Source organism: Miscanthus floridulus, chromosome 16 (assembly GCF_019320115.1).
Source record: "Miscanthus floridulus cultivar M001 chromosome 16, ASM1932011v1, whole genome shotgun sequence".
In the NCBI taxonomy this organism is placed as follows: domain Eukaryota; kingdom Viridiplantae; phylum Streptophyta; class Magnoliopsida; order Poales; family Poaceae; genus Miscanthus; species Miscanthus floridulus.
The window spans coordinates 17922863-17939091 of NC_089595.1; the positions used below are offsets into that span (position 1 = coordinate 17922863).

Genomic DNA, 16229 nt, shown 5'->3' on the forward strand with positions numbered 1-16229 from the left:
ATATGTTGCAACGGTCAGACAGGTGTTGCAGAGGAGATGAGAGTTAGGACAGGGGAAGGGGCGCGACCGAGACAGAGTGCGGCAGAGGACAGGGGCGTGGCTGGGATGGCACCGCAGCAAGGGGAGGAGCGCGGCGTGGCGGGGGAAGGAGCGCGGCGAGCTTTAACGCTAGGGGTGCAACCGGGATGGGGATTGAGTCGCGGATGGTCGGACACGGTCACTGGTGCGGGATTGGTCACGGGCAGCCGGACGTGATTCGCTGGCGCAGGATCTGATGCGAGCGCGGGGGCGTCCGATGCGAAGCGGTGGCAGGCGCTAGAGCTACGTCCGAACGCAGGCCTGGGGCCGGACGTCCAGCCCAGCCTTGCCGAAAGTGCAATCAAATGTATAGAAATCTGACAGATTTAGTACCAATAAAATCTGTCAACAGATAATTAGCAAAAGGGCAATTATTTTATAACAAGACGACAGTTTTGCTCGACCTTTATTTGACACATACAGACCTGTGGTGCCCATACATATAGACACTACCATATATAGATACAACATGGAAGATGACGGCCATATATAGACGCAAGACCATTATTTCACACAGGATGATAGATGTCGACCGAATTAAAGGATAATCGATCAAGCAGGTAATAGTAGCCGGCCAGGTAGCAAGCTGGTCTTCAAATTGAATTGGCTGCTTTGATGACACCGGTATTGCCACCAGTCTTATCCGCAAATTTTTTCCTTTTTATGACATCGGTCGCCATAGCAAACTCTACGGTTCCACCGTAGATTGCCCATTCATCAGACCCAGCCGTTACCATTCCATTGGTAAGGAGCGTGGAGCCCTTAAGCCTGATCAATTAATGATTAATTAATTGATTGCAACATGCATGGATTTATTTATAATTATATAATGAATAAAATGAAAGAGACCGGCCGATCGACCCAGCAGTGGTTTCTGAAAGTTTAACCATAAATGAAATGAATTGAAATTGCAGTGCACATGCCTGCCTGCATACATACATATATATAAATTTATAATACCTCTCGGCGGTCTCAAAAACGATAGTGACTAATTGGTGTGCATTGCCAATTAGGACTGTGATTCCCTGTATGCGACCCACTAGGCTGGCGTCAGAGCCACGGCCATCATATATGGGGCAGTCACTGATGTTTCTTCGCCCCAGCTGATCAGATGGTCTCCCTGCCTGAGACATATCTCCTTGCTGCCTGGATCGGTCCGGCGGATATACAAGGTACGGAAGGTGAATTTGGTGAACTCCACCGGTAAGGGTGCAGCCATGGGAGCAACTACGCTACTCGGAGGGTTCGTCGCCATTGCTAGCTACTTTGCTTTGCTGATCTCTCTGCTGTGCTGCTTGTGTGTAGTGTGTGCCTTGTGTTGTGTGATATGCTCCAAACAAGGGTTGGCTGCGTATTAATTTATAGATGTTCAGCGCGCCGACCTAGATAGCTAGCTTGTTGTTCATAATCAATTAAAATAATGGACTGGATTGGGATGCGTCTTTAATTTTGTGCACTGAATAAAAATATACAGGAACTGGCAGTGGGAAAAAACAGAAGTTTGCTTGATAATGATTCGTCTTTACACCATGGCAGTGGGAAAAAAACAGAAGTTTGCTCGATAATATTTCGCCTTCCCATCATGGCAGCATGGGGAAAAAAAATAGAAGCCTCTGCTCGAGGACAACTCATCTTTCCACCACGGCAGTGGGAAAAAACAGTAAGGGGGTGTTTGGTTTTGGCCGCTAAACTTTAGCTGGCTAAACTTTAGCCCATTTAGTTACTTTTTATCCAAATACATGGATTAAATGGGACTAAAAGGGGAGCTAAAGTTTAGTCACCAAGGGGAGCTAAATTGGACTAAACCCAACTTTGGACAGAGGGTGCCCCTCATTATTGCCGCTGCCCGTCCCACCCCAACCCTATCCCGAGCTCACTCTCTCCCGTATCCTCCACCCTTCCTCCCGCCGTGCCCTTCGCCGGCGCCCCTTCGTTTCCTCCACCGTGACGGTGCCTCTCTCTCTCTCTCTCTCTCTCTCTCTCTCTCTGAGCAAGGGGCCGGCAGTGGCGAGCTCCTCCGCCTCCACCTTGGTGCCACCTCGGCGTCTCTACCTCGGGTGCGGCCGGATCCGGTGGAGGGCGCGGGCGAGGCAGATCCAGTGGAGGGCGAGGCCGGCGGCGCGGGCGCTGTGGATCCGGTGGAGGCGCCCGCCTCTCCGACGAGCTCCCTCCGTCGTCGAGCGGGTGGCGGATCAGGCGGGCAGGTGGCAGATCTGACGAGCTCCACCACCACGAGCTCCAGATCCGGTGGGCGGGTGGTGGATCAGGTGCTCGGACGCCTGCAACTCCGGTTCGAGGCTGCGCAGGCCCTCATCGGTGGGGAAGAAGACAGGTGCTGTGGGGGGTGTTTTGGTCATCCTACACATCATGGTGTCAAGTTTAGGCCCTTTTAGTCCACCCAACTAAATAGAGGCGACTAAAGTTTAGCAGCTGCTTTAGCTAGCTAAAAATTAGCAGTTTTGAACCAAACAGGCCCTAATCTACTCAGACAATGTTTCTCCTTTCCACCACGGCAGTGGGGGAAAAACAAAAGCCAGATCGATAATAATTGACCTTTCCACTATGGCCATCGGAAAAAAAAAAGAAACCTACGTGATAATATGATTAGCCTTTCCACCACGCAAGGACAAAACTAGAGCAAATCTGAGGGTGCGATTGTCATGGGATACAAGGTTTTGTGAAATGAGGATGTACAAATATGCTGAAAATTTTACTTCTACCACGCTCGTAGTGGCAATTGAGATCTTTGACTAATTTAGGCAGTACGTCATATTTGGTGGTCGCAATAATCAGAAATTGGTGTTAGTAAATAAACATCATTTAATAAGCATTGTTTAATGCAAAACCCCCAAAATCTGATAAAAGGAAATGATTTAATAATACAGCAGCAGTCTTTGATCAAGACCTTTATTTTACACAGGAGTGCATCACTGTCCCTGGCTTTTTTTTTAGATAATGATCACTGTCTCTGGCTAGCTAACTGTATTTATTGTACCGTGAAACAAAGCAAAGTGAAGTTGGGAACCAAATTAAAAGGGATCATCGAGCAGGCAGTAGCTAGGCCTGCTGTTCAAAGTTCACGCAGGTAAACACCAATGGCATCGATGGATCTTCCCGCCGAACGTCCATAGAATCCCACAATGCTGCCGTTGTTTGGCGCGGTAATGCAGAAAGGTGTCCCATCCTTGGAGCCCCATGGGCCCCAGGTTCTGGTGCTGGTGACAAGATTGAACGAGGTTAAGAGAGGAATACCCCCATTTGGTTTCTCATATGGTCCGTCCTCTCTGTATGTTCCTGAAACTTCCTTGACGTACTCGTCGTCGTCAAGATCGATCTGCACGTATGAGGAAGAGATATATCACTACTGAAACCGGAAACCGGCTCTTTGTCGAGTGTTAGATGGTTCGTCGAGCGTAATTTTTCAGGCACTCGGCAAAGCAAAGAAGCTCTTTATCGGGTGTAAAAAAAACACTCGGCGAAATAAAACACTCGTAAACAAGTTCTTTGCCGAGTGTTTTTTTGCACTCGACAAACAATGTCTTTGCCGAGTGTTTTTTTTGACACTCGGCAAACAAGATCTACAAAGCACATTTTGAAGCAGTAAATTAATTCAAATGAAAAAGTTTCAACTACAAAGTTGTATAACTTCTCAAGATCTACAACTTTTGTTTTGGTCATTTCTTCATTCAACAAAGCGATAGTAACGTTGTTCATAAAATCTACATCTCCAGTTTCATGAAAACTAGAAGAGAGATCTCTAAGTTTTGTAAACAATGTTAGTACCACTATATTGGATGAATAAATGATCAAAATAAAAGTTGTAGATCTTGAGAAGTTATACAACTTTGTGGTTGAACACTTCTTAATTTGAATTAATTTTGCCAGCAAAAAGTACGTCTAAATTTCTCAAATTTGAAATTTGAATTTTTCAAACGACCTTGGATGGAGAAACGGCCATAATGAAAGTTGTAGATCTCGAAAAGTTATGAAACTTTGTAGTTGACAACTTTTTAATTTGAAATCATCTTGTCAACGAAAACTATATTTGAATTTCTCAAATTTGAAATTCAAATTTTGTAAATGACCTCAAATGGAGAAACTATCAAAATGAAAGTTGTAGATTTCGAAAAGTTATGAAACTTTGTAGTTGACAACTTTTTGATTTGAATTCGTTTAGGGCCTCAAACAAGCAATTTACACTCAGTTTAGTATAATATCACTACTAGAGAATAGACTTTAAAACGATGTCCCAATTTGGCATTAGCCTCGGCATTTTGTGCCTCCGGGACTAGAGAGGCCTTTAGTCCCGGTTGGTGTCTCCAACCGGGACTAAAGGTCCCTGCCCAACGGCTACTGCGCTTGGCACAGTGGCAGGGGACCTTTAGTCCCGGTTGGAGACACCAACCGGGACTAAAGGTGGACCTTTACTCCCGATTGGAGCCACCAACCGGGACTAAAAGTCCTCCAACCTTTAGTCCCGGTTGGTAATACCAATCCAGACTAAAGGTAGACCCTTTAGTCCCGATTGGCACCAATCGGGACTAAAGGTCCCCCGATGGGTTAGTTCAAAAGGAAAGCATCCCATCCATTGTTAGATGTGTTGTGTAGGTGGGGTGGTAAGCTACGCGCGAGGCAGTGCATGAGGTCTTGGGTTCGAATCTCACGGGGCGCAGCGATGGGAGGCATTATTTTTTTTAAAGCTGGGAGGATCTTTAGTCCCGGTTGTGGCAAACCGGGACTAAAGAACAACACCTTTAGTCCCGGATTGCTAGTCCCGGTTGGGAAACCGGGAGTAGAGCTAGTTCCCAACCGGGACTAGATCTTATTTCTGTAGTAGTGTATGTGGAGAACCAAAACGAAATCTAGACAAGTGACAGTGTGGTGCAGTGGTAGAGGGGTTACACGCGAGGGAGAGGTCGCGGGTTCGAATCCCACCGCCCGCGTAGCGCGCCCGGGCGAATGTTGCGCGACAAATGCCGCGACTTGCGAAAAAAAAATTTGCTATTTTTTCGGGGTTTTTTCGGTTCATTCTTTGCCGAGTGTTTATTTTTCGTCGAGTGTTTTTTTAGCATTCGGCAAAGGCTTTGCCGAGTGTCCGAGATAAAGCACTCCGCAAAGTCCTCTTTACCGACCAAAATTTTGCCGTGTGAGGTATGCCGAATGTGGCACTCGGCAAAGGCTTTGCCGAGTGCTTTATGGCCTTTGCCGAGTGCCAAAGCTCCTGAGTCCGGTAGTGTATATAAGTGTCTGTATATTTTTTTTAGATAATGATAAGAGTCTGTATATAAAGGCAGAATGTTTAGTAACGTTCGCTGCTTCTGTTTGGCTATCATCTTTGTTATGCGTCATATATATTTTCATCATTGATTAACTAGTATTTGGGATCAGTTGGTTGCATTCCCTGTGATGAAACCTGCTCATCCAGGTTCAAGTCTTCGACTTGGCACGTGTACTCGTATTTTTCTAAATTTATTCCAAGATTTAATGATACTATACTTTCAGTGGTATGCGACGTCCCTAGGGCGCCTGTAGTGACTTCGTGAATCTCGAGGTTTGTCGGCTCAGTCCTTCGGAGGTGCTTATAGGGGTATGATTTGCGTACGTGTGTTCATAGGGGTGAGTATGCGTGCGTTGTGAGCGTCGACGTTGTACCGTGTAATTCTAAAAAAAAAGCTAGTATTTGTTGACAGACAAGGGTAATATATAATATAATCCAAATGAAAAAAAAACTCACTCACCGTCTGAGAATAGATACCATGTCCACCCCATGGGCCAGCAGTGTGCTTCTGGCCAGCTTTGTCGGTATAAGTGAACTGAATAGTCTCGATAGCATAGCCAAAGCGAATGGTGAGGCTCCGCAGACGCTTTGGTGACTCTGTTATGTCCTGTGCCGACCCTCCCTCTCCAACCCATAATCCAATCTTCGTGATAGAGCCCTGCTGCATCCAGTATATTATATGTCCACAAAATTTTATATCCAAAAAAAAGGCGGCCGTTATTGTCCTGCTGCTGCATGTAGCTGATTATATTCTATCTATCAATTGAAGATAGATTTCTCTCCCGGTAAGTTCATCAGAAAACTTACCATTCCTATCGGCAAGACATTTTCTTTTAATGACACGGTCTGCTGTGATGAGCCAAGCACCGGGCAGAAAACTTCCATGGTAAGTTCATCAGAATTCCAACCATTCCTATCGCCAAGATATTTTCTTTTAATGACACCGTTTGCCATAGCAAACATTCCAGTTCCACCGTAAATTGCCCATTCATCAGACCCACCTGTTATCACTCCATTGGTAAGGAGCGTGGAGCCTTAAACCTGTATATTTAATAGTAGGTAGCTAGGGTAAATCATCAGCTCATTCATTGTGAATGAATAGTATAAGTATACTACTGGACGATCGAGCTATATATTATAAAAATTTGGTTTGTTAGCATGGCAGTTTAATATAGCTCGGGAAAAATCGCATTATCAGCCAATCGAGGAACACATGCTTGCATGCAGTATCAAAAAAGTTAAAGCGACTTATAATTTGGAACGGGAGGAGTACTATTTTATACGTATCAAACATGGAGCAGAGCAGGTACGGCGTACAATATACATACATACACATACGTACCTCTCAGTCTCAAACACGATGGTGAATATTTGGTGTGTGCCACCAGCTTGGATTGAGACTCCCTGTACGCGAGCCACGAGTTTCCATCCATGGATATCTTTTGCCGAGATCAGATTTTCCATCCATGGATATCTTCCGGCTGCCTGGACCAGTACCATCGTATACCGGGAAGTCACTGAAAAATATCTTTTGCCGAGATCAGATTTTCCATCCATGGATATCTTCCGGCTGCCTGGACCAGTCCGGCGAATATACTAGCTACGAAGCTGAGTTTGGTGAAGTCCGCTGACACAGGTGCAGCGATGGAGTCACTACGAAGCTCGGAGGGTTCTCTAGCTAATTAACGACGAATGCAGCAAAGGCTAGCTACGCTATATCTCGATCTCTTGTGTGTAGTGTGCCTTTTGTGTTGTGTAATGCTCATGGCTTTGCGTAGTATTTATAGATAACCAGAGTGACGACCTAATAGCTAGCTAACCTGCTACACGATCCTTTTGGACTGGCCCAACGTACATATCAACTTGCATTGCTTCGTCGAGTTCAACGCATGCAAGCGCCACCGACAATGAAGAAGCTAGTTGGAGTAATTTATATTATCTTCAGTTTGCGTTGCTCAGGCGACATATAACGTACTTTTCTTTTATCTTGATCAGAGCACCAATTACTACTACATACTGGACGGAGAGATTCTTTGCGAGCTAATGCACGTGGATACGGGCATAGGAAAAATCTCCATGATGCTTCCAAGTCCCCGTGCGCTTTCGTACCTAGCTACGTTATTGCCCTCGTGATCCTTATCTCTTCCCATCCATCTCGGCATAACTCAATTATTTACACCATAAATACATGTTGAATTAATAAAATTCTAGACCATGAATAATGCTCCTCCAGCAGCTCGAATCGTAAGGTAGTCTCACTGAAGGTTTCACGAGAGTTTCATTAATATTAAATAAACTATCAACGTAGCAAATATGCTGACATGATACTATACTAATGAATAAAGAGATGATTAAAGTTTTATGAGAATAAATTGAGTTTTATAGGGATCGGATGAAATCAGTCCATACTGTTTACAACACATGTAAGCCTTCGGGATATGAAACCCCACTGAGACTAGTCTAATAAGAGATATAAACATTACAAGTTAGTCTTTCATACCAACAACGAAAAGCGAATTACTTTTCTTTACTCTCTCATCTCTCTATTCGTTTTTGAACACAGTACCGGTTAACAATCTTTCTCTATCTTGTCAGTTACAGTGCTCCGCTATTTATAGTGGAGCCAAATTAAAGGTCCATCTCTAGCAAATTACACAATGTTCTTGCAACAACTATGTTTCCTCAATATCCATGGTCACGGATGGTATTTGCCTTCATAATAATGGTATTGCAAAATGTTTCACTAGAGGTGCAATGAGATGAGCTCTAGCATCTCACACTTGGCTAAGCTTCGGTCATCTTCGTGTGCAATTTCGCTAGCAACACGGTGTCACCCGCACTCTTACGGGGGCTCTGTCCATCTCACCTTTTCGGCCTTTCTTCGTCCCCACTTTGTAAGCACCTTCGCCCTTTACCCCGTCTTGGAGGGTGGGGTGGGGAGGGGAGGGGAGGGGGTTTTATTAAATTGTAGTCCTTTATTACTGAAGGCAAGATATATAGCCTCACCTGGTTCACCCACATCAAGGTTCGCTTTTCTTCACCAAACTTAATGCAATGAAGGCAAGCGAAACATGTAATACGAGGGAAATGGGCCGTGGTAGCCAAAGGTAATTAACCCCAAACACATATAGATACTCTAGAATATACACTGCTCGAAAACTGGACTTTGCCGAGTGCCTGAGACTTTGCCAAGTGCTTTTTATCGGGGCACTCGGCAAAGCAATATTTTATCGAGTGCCGCACTCGGCAAAATAAAGCACTCGGCAAATGTGGATTTGCCGAGTGCCAGGCACTCGGTAAAGCCTGGCTCTCGACAAAACTGGGCTAAGATCCCACTCGGCAAAAGGTGGCCGACCCGTGACGGCGGCCACCTGCCGTCAGATTTTGCCGAGTGCCTAACGGCTGGGACTCGGCAAATTTTTTTTTTTATTTTTAAAAACTTATTTTGCCGAGTGCCAGCCCCAGGCACTCGGCAATTTTTTTTATTTTTTAAAAACATATTTTGCCGAGTGCCTCCTGGGCCGGCACTCGGCAAAGCCCACTTTGCCGAGTGCCCCGCATGGCACTCGGCAAAATAATTTTTTTTTTGATTTTGGGCCCAAATTTTTTTCTGGGGCCTTGTGACAGTATTTCAAACTCTTTTTTAAAATTTGGGGCAATTTTGACTTTTTTGATATATTTCATTAGTTTATTTTGTTTCGTCGAATTTTTAGGGATATTTCAAATTTGAACTGCAGGTACATAGAATAATGGACTTTGGTCATCCAAAAATTGATACTCATGATATTTAGGGTATGTTTAGGCCGTATCCAGGAACTCACATGAAATCTCGAGCATCTCGTTGACGTAACATGTCGAGGTACTTGCCGGAAATGTGATTTTAAATTATATAAAATGCAAACGAAGTCCAAAAATCATGAAACTTGTTGAGGCGCCGTGTTATCGCATGTGGAGGCTGTGGTAAAAAATTGAGAAGGTTTCGAGCAAGTTGTGACGTCGGATGCCAAAAACCCAGACATCTCCACATGTGATCACACGACGCCTCGACAAGTTTCGTGATTTTTGGACTTCGTTTGCATTTTATATAATTTAAAATCACATTTCCGGCAAGTACCTCGACATGTTACGTCAACGATATGCTCGAGATTTCATATGAGTTCCTGGATACGGCCTAAACATACCCTAAATATCATGAGTATCAATTTTTGGATGACCAAAGTCTAATATTCCATGTACCTGCAGTTCAAATTTGAAATATCCCAAAAAATTCGATGAAACGAAATAAACTAATGACATACATAAAAAAAAGTCAAAATTGCCCCAAATTTTAAAAAAGAGTTTGAAATACTATCACAAGGCCCCAGAAAAAAATTTGGGCCCAAAATAAAAAAAATTTATTTTGCCGAGTGCCATGCGGGGCACTTGGCAAAGTGGGCTTTGCCGAGTGCCGGCCCAGGGGGCACTCGGCAAAGTTGAAATAAAAAACAGTAAAACCCCACCGGCCCAACCCCCGCGCCCCCAGCCACCCGCCTGCTCCCCCGCGCCCACCCCAGCCGCCGCTACGCCCACCCCCCGCCGCTGCCGCGCCCTCGCCGGCGAATCGCCGCCGCCGCGAGTCGCCGCCCGAGCCCCTGCGCCCAGCCCTCACCCGCGACCGCTCCCGTCGCCGGCCGCGCACCCCCGTTGCTGCTCCCCGCGCTCGCCGCGCGACAGCGCGCCTCCGCCGGCCTCTGCCGCGACCGCAGCCGTCGCTGGCCGCACCGCCGGCCCACCCCCAGTCGCCGCGCCCCGCCCCCAGCAACCCATGTGCCCCCTGCGGCAACTCCGCGCCGGCGCCCGCGCGGCGCCCGCGCCCCTCACGCCGTGTCGTTCCGCGCGCCCAACCACCCGCGTTGCCGCGCCCCGCCCCCCCGCGCCGGCCGCTCCCCGCCCCGCATCTCCCCACGCCCACCGCCCGATGCGGCGCGAGCCCGTGCCCTCCGCCGGCCTCGCCCGCGACCACGCCCGTCGCCGGCCGCGCCCGCCGCGCCCACCCCCATTGCCGACCGCGCCCCGCCCCGGCAGCTCCCCGCGGCTCGGCCCCCCTTGCCTCGGTCGCCCAGAGGTGGCTGGCTGGTGCCGCCCGGCCATTTCCGGCAGCGGCGGCCGTGTCCCGGCCGTCCCTTCCCTGGCCGCGCCGCCCGTAGGAGCAGGGGAGGAGGGAGAGAAGGGAAGGGGAGAAGAGGAGGAAGAGAAGAGGAGGAAGAAGGGAGAAGGGAGGAGGAAGAAGGGAGGGAGTAGAGGAGAAGGGAGGAGGAAGAAGGAGAAGGGAGGTGGAGAGGAGAAGGGAGGAGGAAGAAGGGAGGAGGAGCCCCGGCCGCTGTCCACGCCTTGTTAGCGGCGGTGCCGTGCCCTCGGCGCCCCGCTCCCACTAGTAGAGAAACGGGCTGTACTCCCGGTTCTCAACCGCCTTCAGTCCCGGTTTTGGAACCGGGAGTAGCAAATCGGGACTAAAGGTCCCCTCCTTTAGTCCCGGTTTCGCGCCCGAGACTAAAGGTTTCCTTTTTTTCTTTTTTTTTGTTTCTATTTTCAATTGATGATTCATTTTGGTTTTCGAATAGGTTTTCGAATACGCATTCTACGATGCTAATAATATATGTATTCTACACGTTTATAATGTTCGAACATTTTGTACAAACTAAAGTATGAAACTAATGTATATATTACATGCATATACATATATTGTAAGTTATTTTATGTACATATAATATGTATGTATGTGTGTGTGTGTGTGTATATATATATTACAAATAAAGGTTGCATTGTATATTCTATCATATCCTCAGGATAACAAAATCACTCCATCTAGTTTTGGCTTCCATGTTTCGTTGACGTCATTGTAGAACTCGCCGGCGGGGTTGAGGACCTGGTCATTAAGAAATCATGCTATGGTCTCTTGAATTGCTTTCAGTTGGTCATGTCGTATGACTTTTTCCTTCAACCATACAGTCTTCAATAAAAGTTAAAGGAAAAGTATTAATATATATATATATATATATATATATATATCTGTGTGTGTGTGTTGGTCACTTGATTACTTATATATATGAGCAACAAAAGAAATTGTGAATAAGTGAATATATTTATATAACATACTTTGAGGATCTCTTCAGGAGTTCTTTTTGTGTACGCCCCGATAAACTCGCAAATATAGTATCCGCAGTAGTTGTTTCCCTGTTCTTGCCTCAGAACCCACTTTTACGAGAAAAAAGATCCGGTGAATTGAAAGCATGCATGGTGTTAATTGAATTATATATATATAAATGTAGATAGTACTTACTTTGTGTGCGATTACATCCAGTGGCGCTTTGCAATGTTTCATGTGGTGCTTCTCAATGAAACTTTTACAAACACTGCGCCCAATAAAATAAAACATTAATTTGGTCTTTAATAATTGTTGCAGTTAAGAGATCGGGGTATATATAGTTGCTAAAGATACCATATTACCCTTGGATAATATCTATCATGTCTTGGTACTTTGTTTGCTCTTTTCTTAACGAGTCTAAGATTCTCAACCGACTATTGGCCATATCGATGACCATCAATATCTAGTGATTGTTGCATATGTTTTTATACACAAATATGATCGACATTAACTAGAGTCAACATATATGTATATATATGGGAGATAGCTTAGCTAGTAAGCAAATAATTGAACAAATGTCCATATGATCAACATTAATTATTTAACGCTCACTTGAAGTTGTAGGGGAAGAGTATGTCCTTGTTTTGTTGGTGCACTAAGAACATCATGAGATTTTTCTTGAGTTCAGCTTTCCATTGAGGCGAGGAATTAGGGTGTTTGAATACGACATTTGGATCAACGAAACCAACATCATTATCCTTTCTCTTTCTGAGTTCTGTCATCTCATATCTGCATATATAAAAATATAGTGTGAGGATATATAATGTATATATATACATGTAGCTTTATATATACACTTTAATAGTAGAAAATAATCACACTTATAGACAATAGCAGCTAATGAGACTTTTGTCGAGAGAGTCCAGGTGACATAGTTGGTGTAATTCTTCAAACTCGACATATATAACGTCATCGCCACGGAAGTAATATTGGTTTCTAACTCTGACAGTAACAAAGGCCTCTCCCCATTCACACGCTGCCATGTACCACTTGTTTAGCAGGTACATTTGCATACCCAGTTCACCTAAGGCCTCAGGGTTGTATAGACTCTTTCCACATTCAAATTTTTCCAAGGATCCACTTTCGGAGCAGATGGTCCTTCAGTGAGCACTTGGGCAAGGTCCAAACCAGTTTCCTCGTAAAACTAAGCCAGCTCCTCAAAATCGACATCTAAGTCTAAGTTCGAACCATATTGATTACGAACGACAAGAGGGGGGACTGATTGTTACGATTGTTGTCCGAGTTGTGCAACACCTTTCCCTGGTCTAGTCTTTTTCTGCGCCGCCTCAAAGACTTGGTGAGAGAGCGGTCATAGTCCGATTTTGGCTGGGTCTCTTGAGATTCCCGCTTTTTCTGGTCCACCTTCTTTCTTAGAAGATCTGGAGGTAGGTAGAAGTATGATTTCTCCGGGTTCTCCCTCTCTTCTCGTTGCTTTTTTACCTTTTCAAAGAAACTGTCCACATCTTTTTTTACTGCAGCTTTTAATTCCTTTTCACTTTTCTCGAAAGACAGTTTTTGGGGAATAACTGGATTAGATGAGGCTTTCTTCTTTGTTGGCTGGTGGGACAATGACTTTGTTTGTGGGGTGGACCTCTTAGGAGCTGGCTTCCTCTTAGTCATCAAGGGAGGCGGGGCAGCCGTTGGAGGCGTTGGAGACCTCCTTGGAGGTGTTGGAGACCTCCTTGGAGGTGGCGGTGGTGGCGGCGTTGCCACCTGATTGCCCGGAGCACTATGATGATCTAGAGATTGAATAATTGGACTTAGGTTGGCGGAGGCCCTGCTGTGTGATTACAAAAAAGAATAATTAGGTTAAGAAATTGTTATTATTAATCATGCATGTCAATAGAAAGTTTCTGAAAAATTTGTTTCGTTCACTTTTGTCCGCACCTATTGTCTAGCAGTTGAGGAAGCGGCGGTGGACTAGAGACCCCGGGAATAATGATGTAGCGCTTGCGCCATAGTATGAATGTTTTCTCTGCTTGCTTTTTTACTTTTTCGAAGAAACTGTCCACATCTTTTTTTACTGCAGCTTTTAATTCCTTTTCACTTTTATCGAAAGACAGTTTTTGGGGAATAACTGGATTAGATGAGGCTTTCTTCTTTGCCGGCTGGTGGGACAACGACTTTGTTTGCAGGGTGGACCTCTTAGGAGCTGGCTTCATCTTAGTCATCAAGGGAGGCGGGGCAGCCGTTGGAGGCGTTGGAGACCTCCTTGGAGGCGTTGGAGACCTCCTTGGAGGTGTTGGAGACCTCCTTAGAGGTGGCGGTGGTGGCGGCGTTGCCGCCTGATTGCCCAGAACACTATGATGATCTAGAGATTGAATAATTGGACTTAGGTTGGCGGAGGCCCTGCTGTGTGATTACAAAAAAGAATAATTAGGTATAAAAAATTATTATTATTAATCATGCATGTCAATAGAAAGTTTGTGAAAAAATTGTTTCGTTCACTTTTGTCCGCACCTATTGTCTGGCAGTTGAGGAAGTGGTGGTGGACTAGAGACCCCGGGAATAATGATGTAGCGCTTGCGCCATAGTATGAATGTTTTCTCTGCTTCTCCTAGAGTCTTCTCCCCATCACCTCCTGGAATGTCAAGAGGCAGGTCACTAAAACCTTTGTTAACTCTATCAACTGAGACGCTAACATATTCAGGTGGTATTATTGCCCCATGGATTCTTGGTGTCTTGGTAGGATCTGGAGGAGAAAAAACACCGAGAGCCACCATGATTGTGGCATTCTCTTTTGGAATATGTAGCTCACATGATGTAAACGGTGCAGTGATGTCATCCATGGGGAAACGTAGCATTGCGTCATCTTGATTTAGCAACTCCATGGAAGCGCAACTGCTTTTTAACTGATTAGGGGGGCTAATATTAATGTTCATTCCTGGATATGATGCCTGCCTCTGGGCACTCATTGCTATTTGCACTTGCTTTATGATTTCGTCCTGCATTCTAGCTTGCATGTCTTTTTCGCGCTCCTGTGCTTGAAGCAACGCCTCCCGTGACTCACGAACCAATTCCTCCAACCTGCTGATCCGCACTGCATCCTCATCATTCCTTCTATGCTGGCTTCTGTAGGTATCTCTGTCGTCAGGGAAACCATGCTCCCAAGAAATATTCCATCCTAAACCTCTTGTTCGGCCACTGTGTTCAGCGGTCTCGAGGGCATACATCAGTTCATCCTTCTCTCTATTGGGCCAGAACGCACCAATAGTTTTAGCTTGTAGAGCATAAGATAATCTTTGTGTTGCTCTTTCGAGTTTTAAGCCATGAACCAGCTTCCCGGTCTCTAGGTCCAGTCTTCCCCCATGAGCGAAAAACCAATTCTTCGCGCGTTTGGGCCAATTGAGTGATTCTGGTGTGATACCCTTGGCAAGAATGTCCACTTCCATTTTTTCCCACTTGGGAATGATAGTCGCGTAGCCACCAGATCCCATGCCATGGTGGTATACCTTCTGTCGGGCATTCTCTTGGTTCCTTCTCACCCATTCCTCACCCTCTTCCAATGTCTTGTACTGTACAAAATCATTCCAGTAGGGCCTGAACTTCGCGAGCGGGCCACTAGTATTGAAATTGGGTGTTACGTCCTTCTTGACGTATTTCGTGTATAGGGATTTCTTCCAAGTCTGAAATTATGTGGCCATCTTCTTCATAGCCCAATTTTGAACTAGTTCCTTCAATTCATCATCGTTGATAGCATCATAATCATCCGCTTGCAACGTGAAATGTTGAAGAATATCATCCCAAATTAAATTCTTATCAAGATCAGAGACAAAACTAACATGAGGCTCGTTGATCTTTTGCTTCCATTCACGGGCACTGATCAGAAGTCTATCCCTTATAAGGCACCCACAGTGTTGCACAAATTTCCTTGCGTGTGGACCAAGTGGTTCGCCTGTCTCGATATTGAATTCCGATATTATGTAGCGCCCCTCCAATGGCTTTTTCGGGCCTCGAATTTTTTTGCTTTTCGCCGTTGTTGTCGTCGATCTAGAGGGCTACATATAATAGATGATAGATATTCAAATATATATATATATAATATTGAAATATATATATAAATATATATACCTCGCCTGTATTTTCTTGCACAATATTTTCTTGGTTATCTTCAAGAGCCAGGTATTGACTCCCGTCATCTACATCCTGCTGGTCACCATCGGCAAATTGAGTGCCGGTGTTGATAATATTCATCATTTCTTCATCCATGTTGTCTCTCAGGGCAGCCATCTAGCTTTTACACCATCAGATATATCTATAAAAAATAAAAACTATATCTATAAAATGAACTCCTGTAAGACGTGCCACCTCAAGGATAGTAACATTTGTAAAAATCATTTCTGTATCTGTACTAGTGATAGAATCTAGCATAAGCCTTATTTAAGTGCCTAGCTTGTTTGAAGGGGAAATCTTAACTGATAAAGTTTAAAGGTTTCCAGAGCGTTTAACACTACTCTGCTTGCCAAGAAAGTGTCGTTGGCATTTTTCATGGCCGTGGCCATGGTCATTGTGTTCTCGTCTTTTACTGCGGCAGGTAAGTAATTCACATGATATTTCCGCAAATTAACAGAAGAATAGCAGTGTACACACATAACAATCGATTATCGTTTATATTTATATATATACTACGTTTGGGTACGGTGATTGACATACTACTGCGACGATATCGGGACGTGTGAATAAATAACC

General features: G+C 45.1%; 1 protein-coding gene and 1 pseudogene across 1 annotated transcript; both read right to left on the reverse strand.

Moving 5' to 3' along the window:
• Positions 1–3148: 3148 nt before the first annotated feature.
• Positions 3149–8377, reverse strand: LOC136510352 (uncharacterized; annotated as a pseudogene).
• A 1623-nt stretch (positions 8378–10000) lies between these two features.
• Positions 10001–10486, reverse strand: LOC136510354 (uncharacterized). The gene has a single exon (XM_066504836.1). It carries the CDS (start codon positions 10484–10486, stop codon positions 10001–10003), a length of 486 nt encoding a protein of 161 aa, XP_066360933.1.
• Between the last annotated feature and the right edge of the window lie 5743 nt (positions 10487–16229).

What these genes read in the sequence shown, in the direction of transcription:
- LOC136510354 (XM_066504836.1), bottom strand. Translation starts at nt 10,486, where the DNA reads ATGGCCGGGCGGCACCAGCCAGCCACCTCTGGGCGACCGAGGCAAGGG.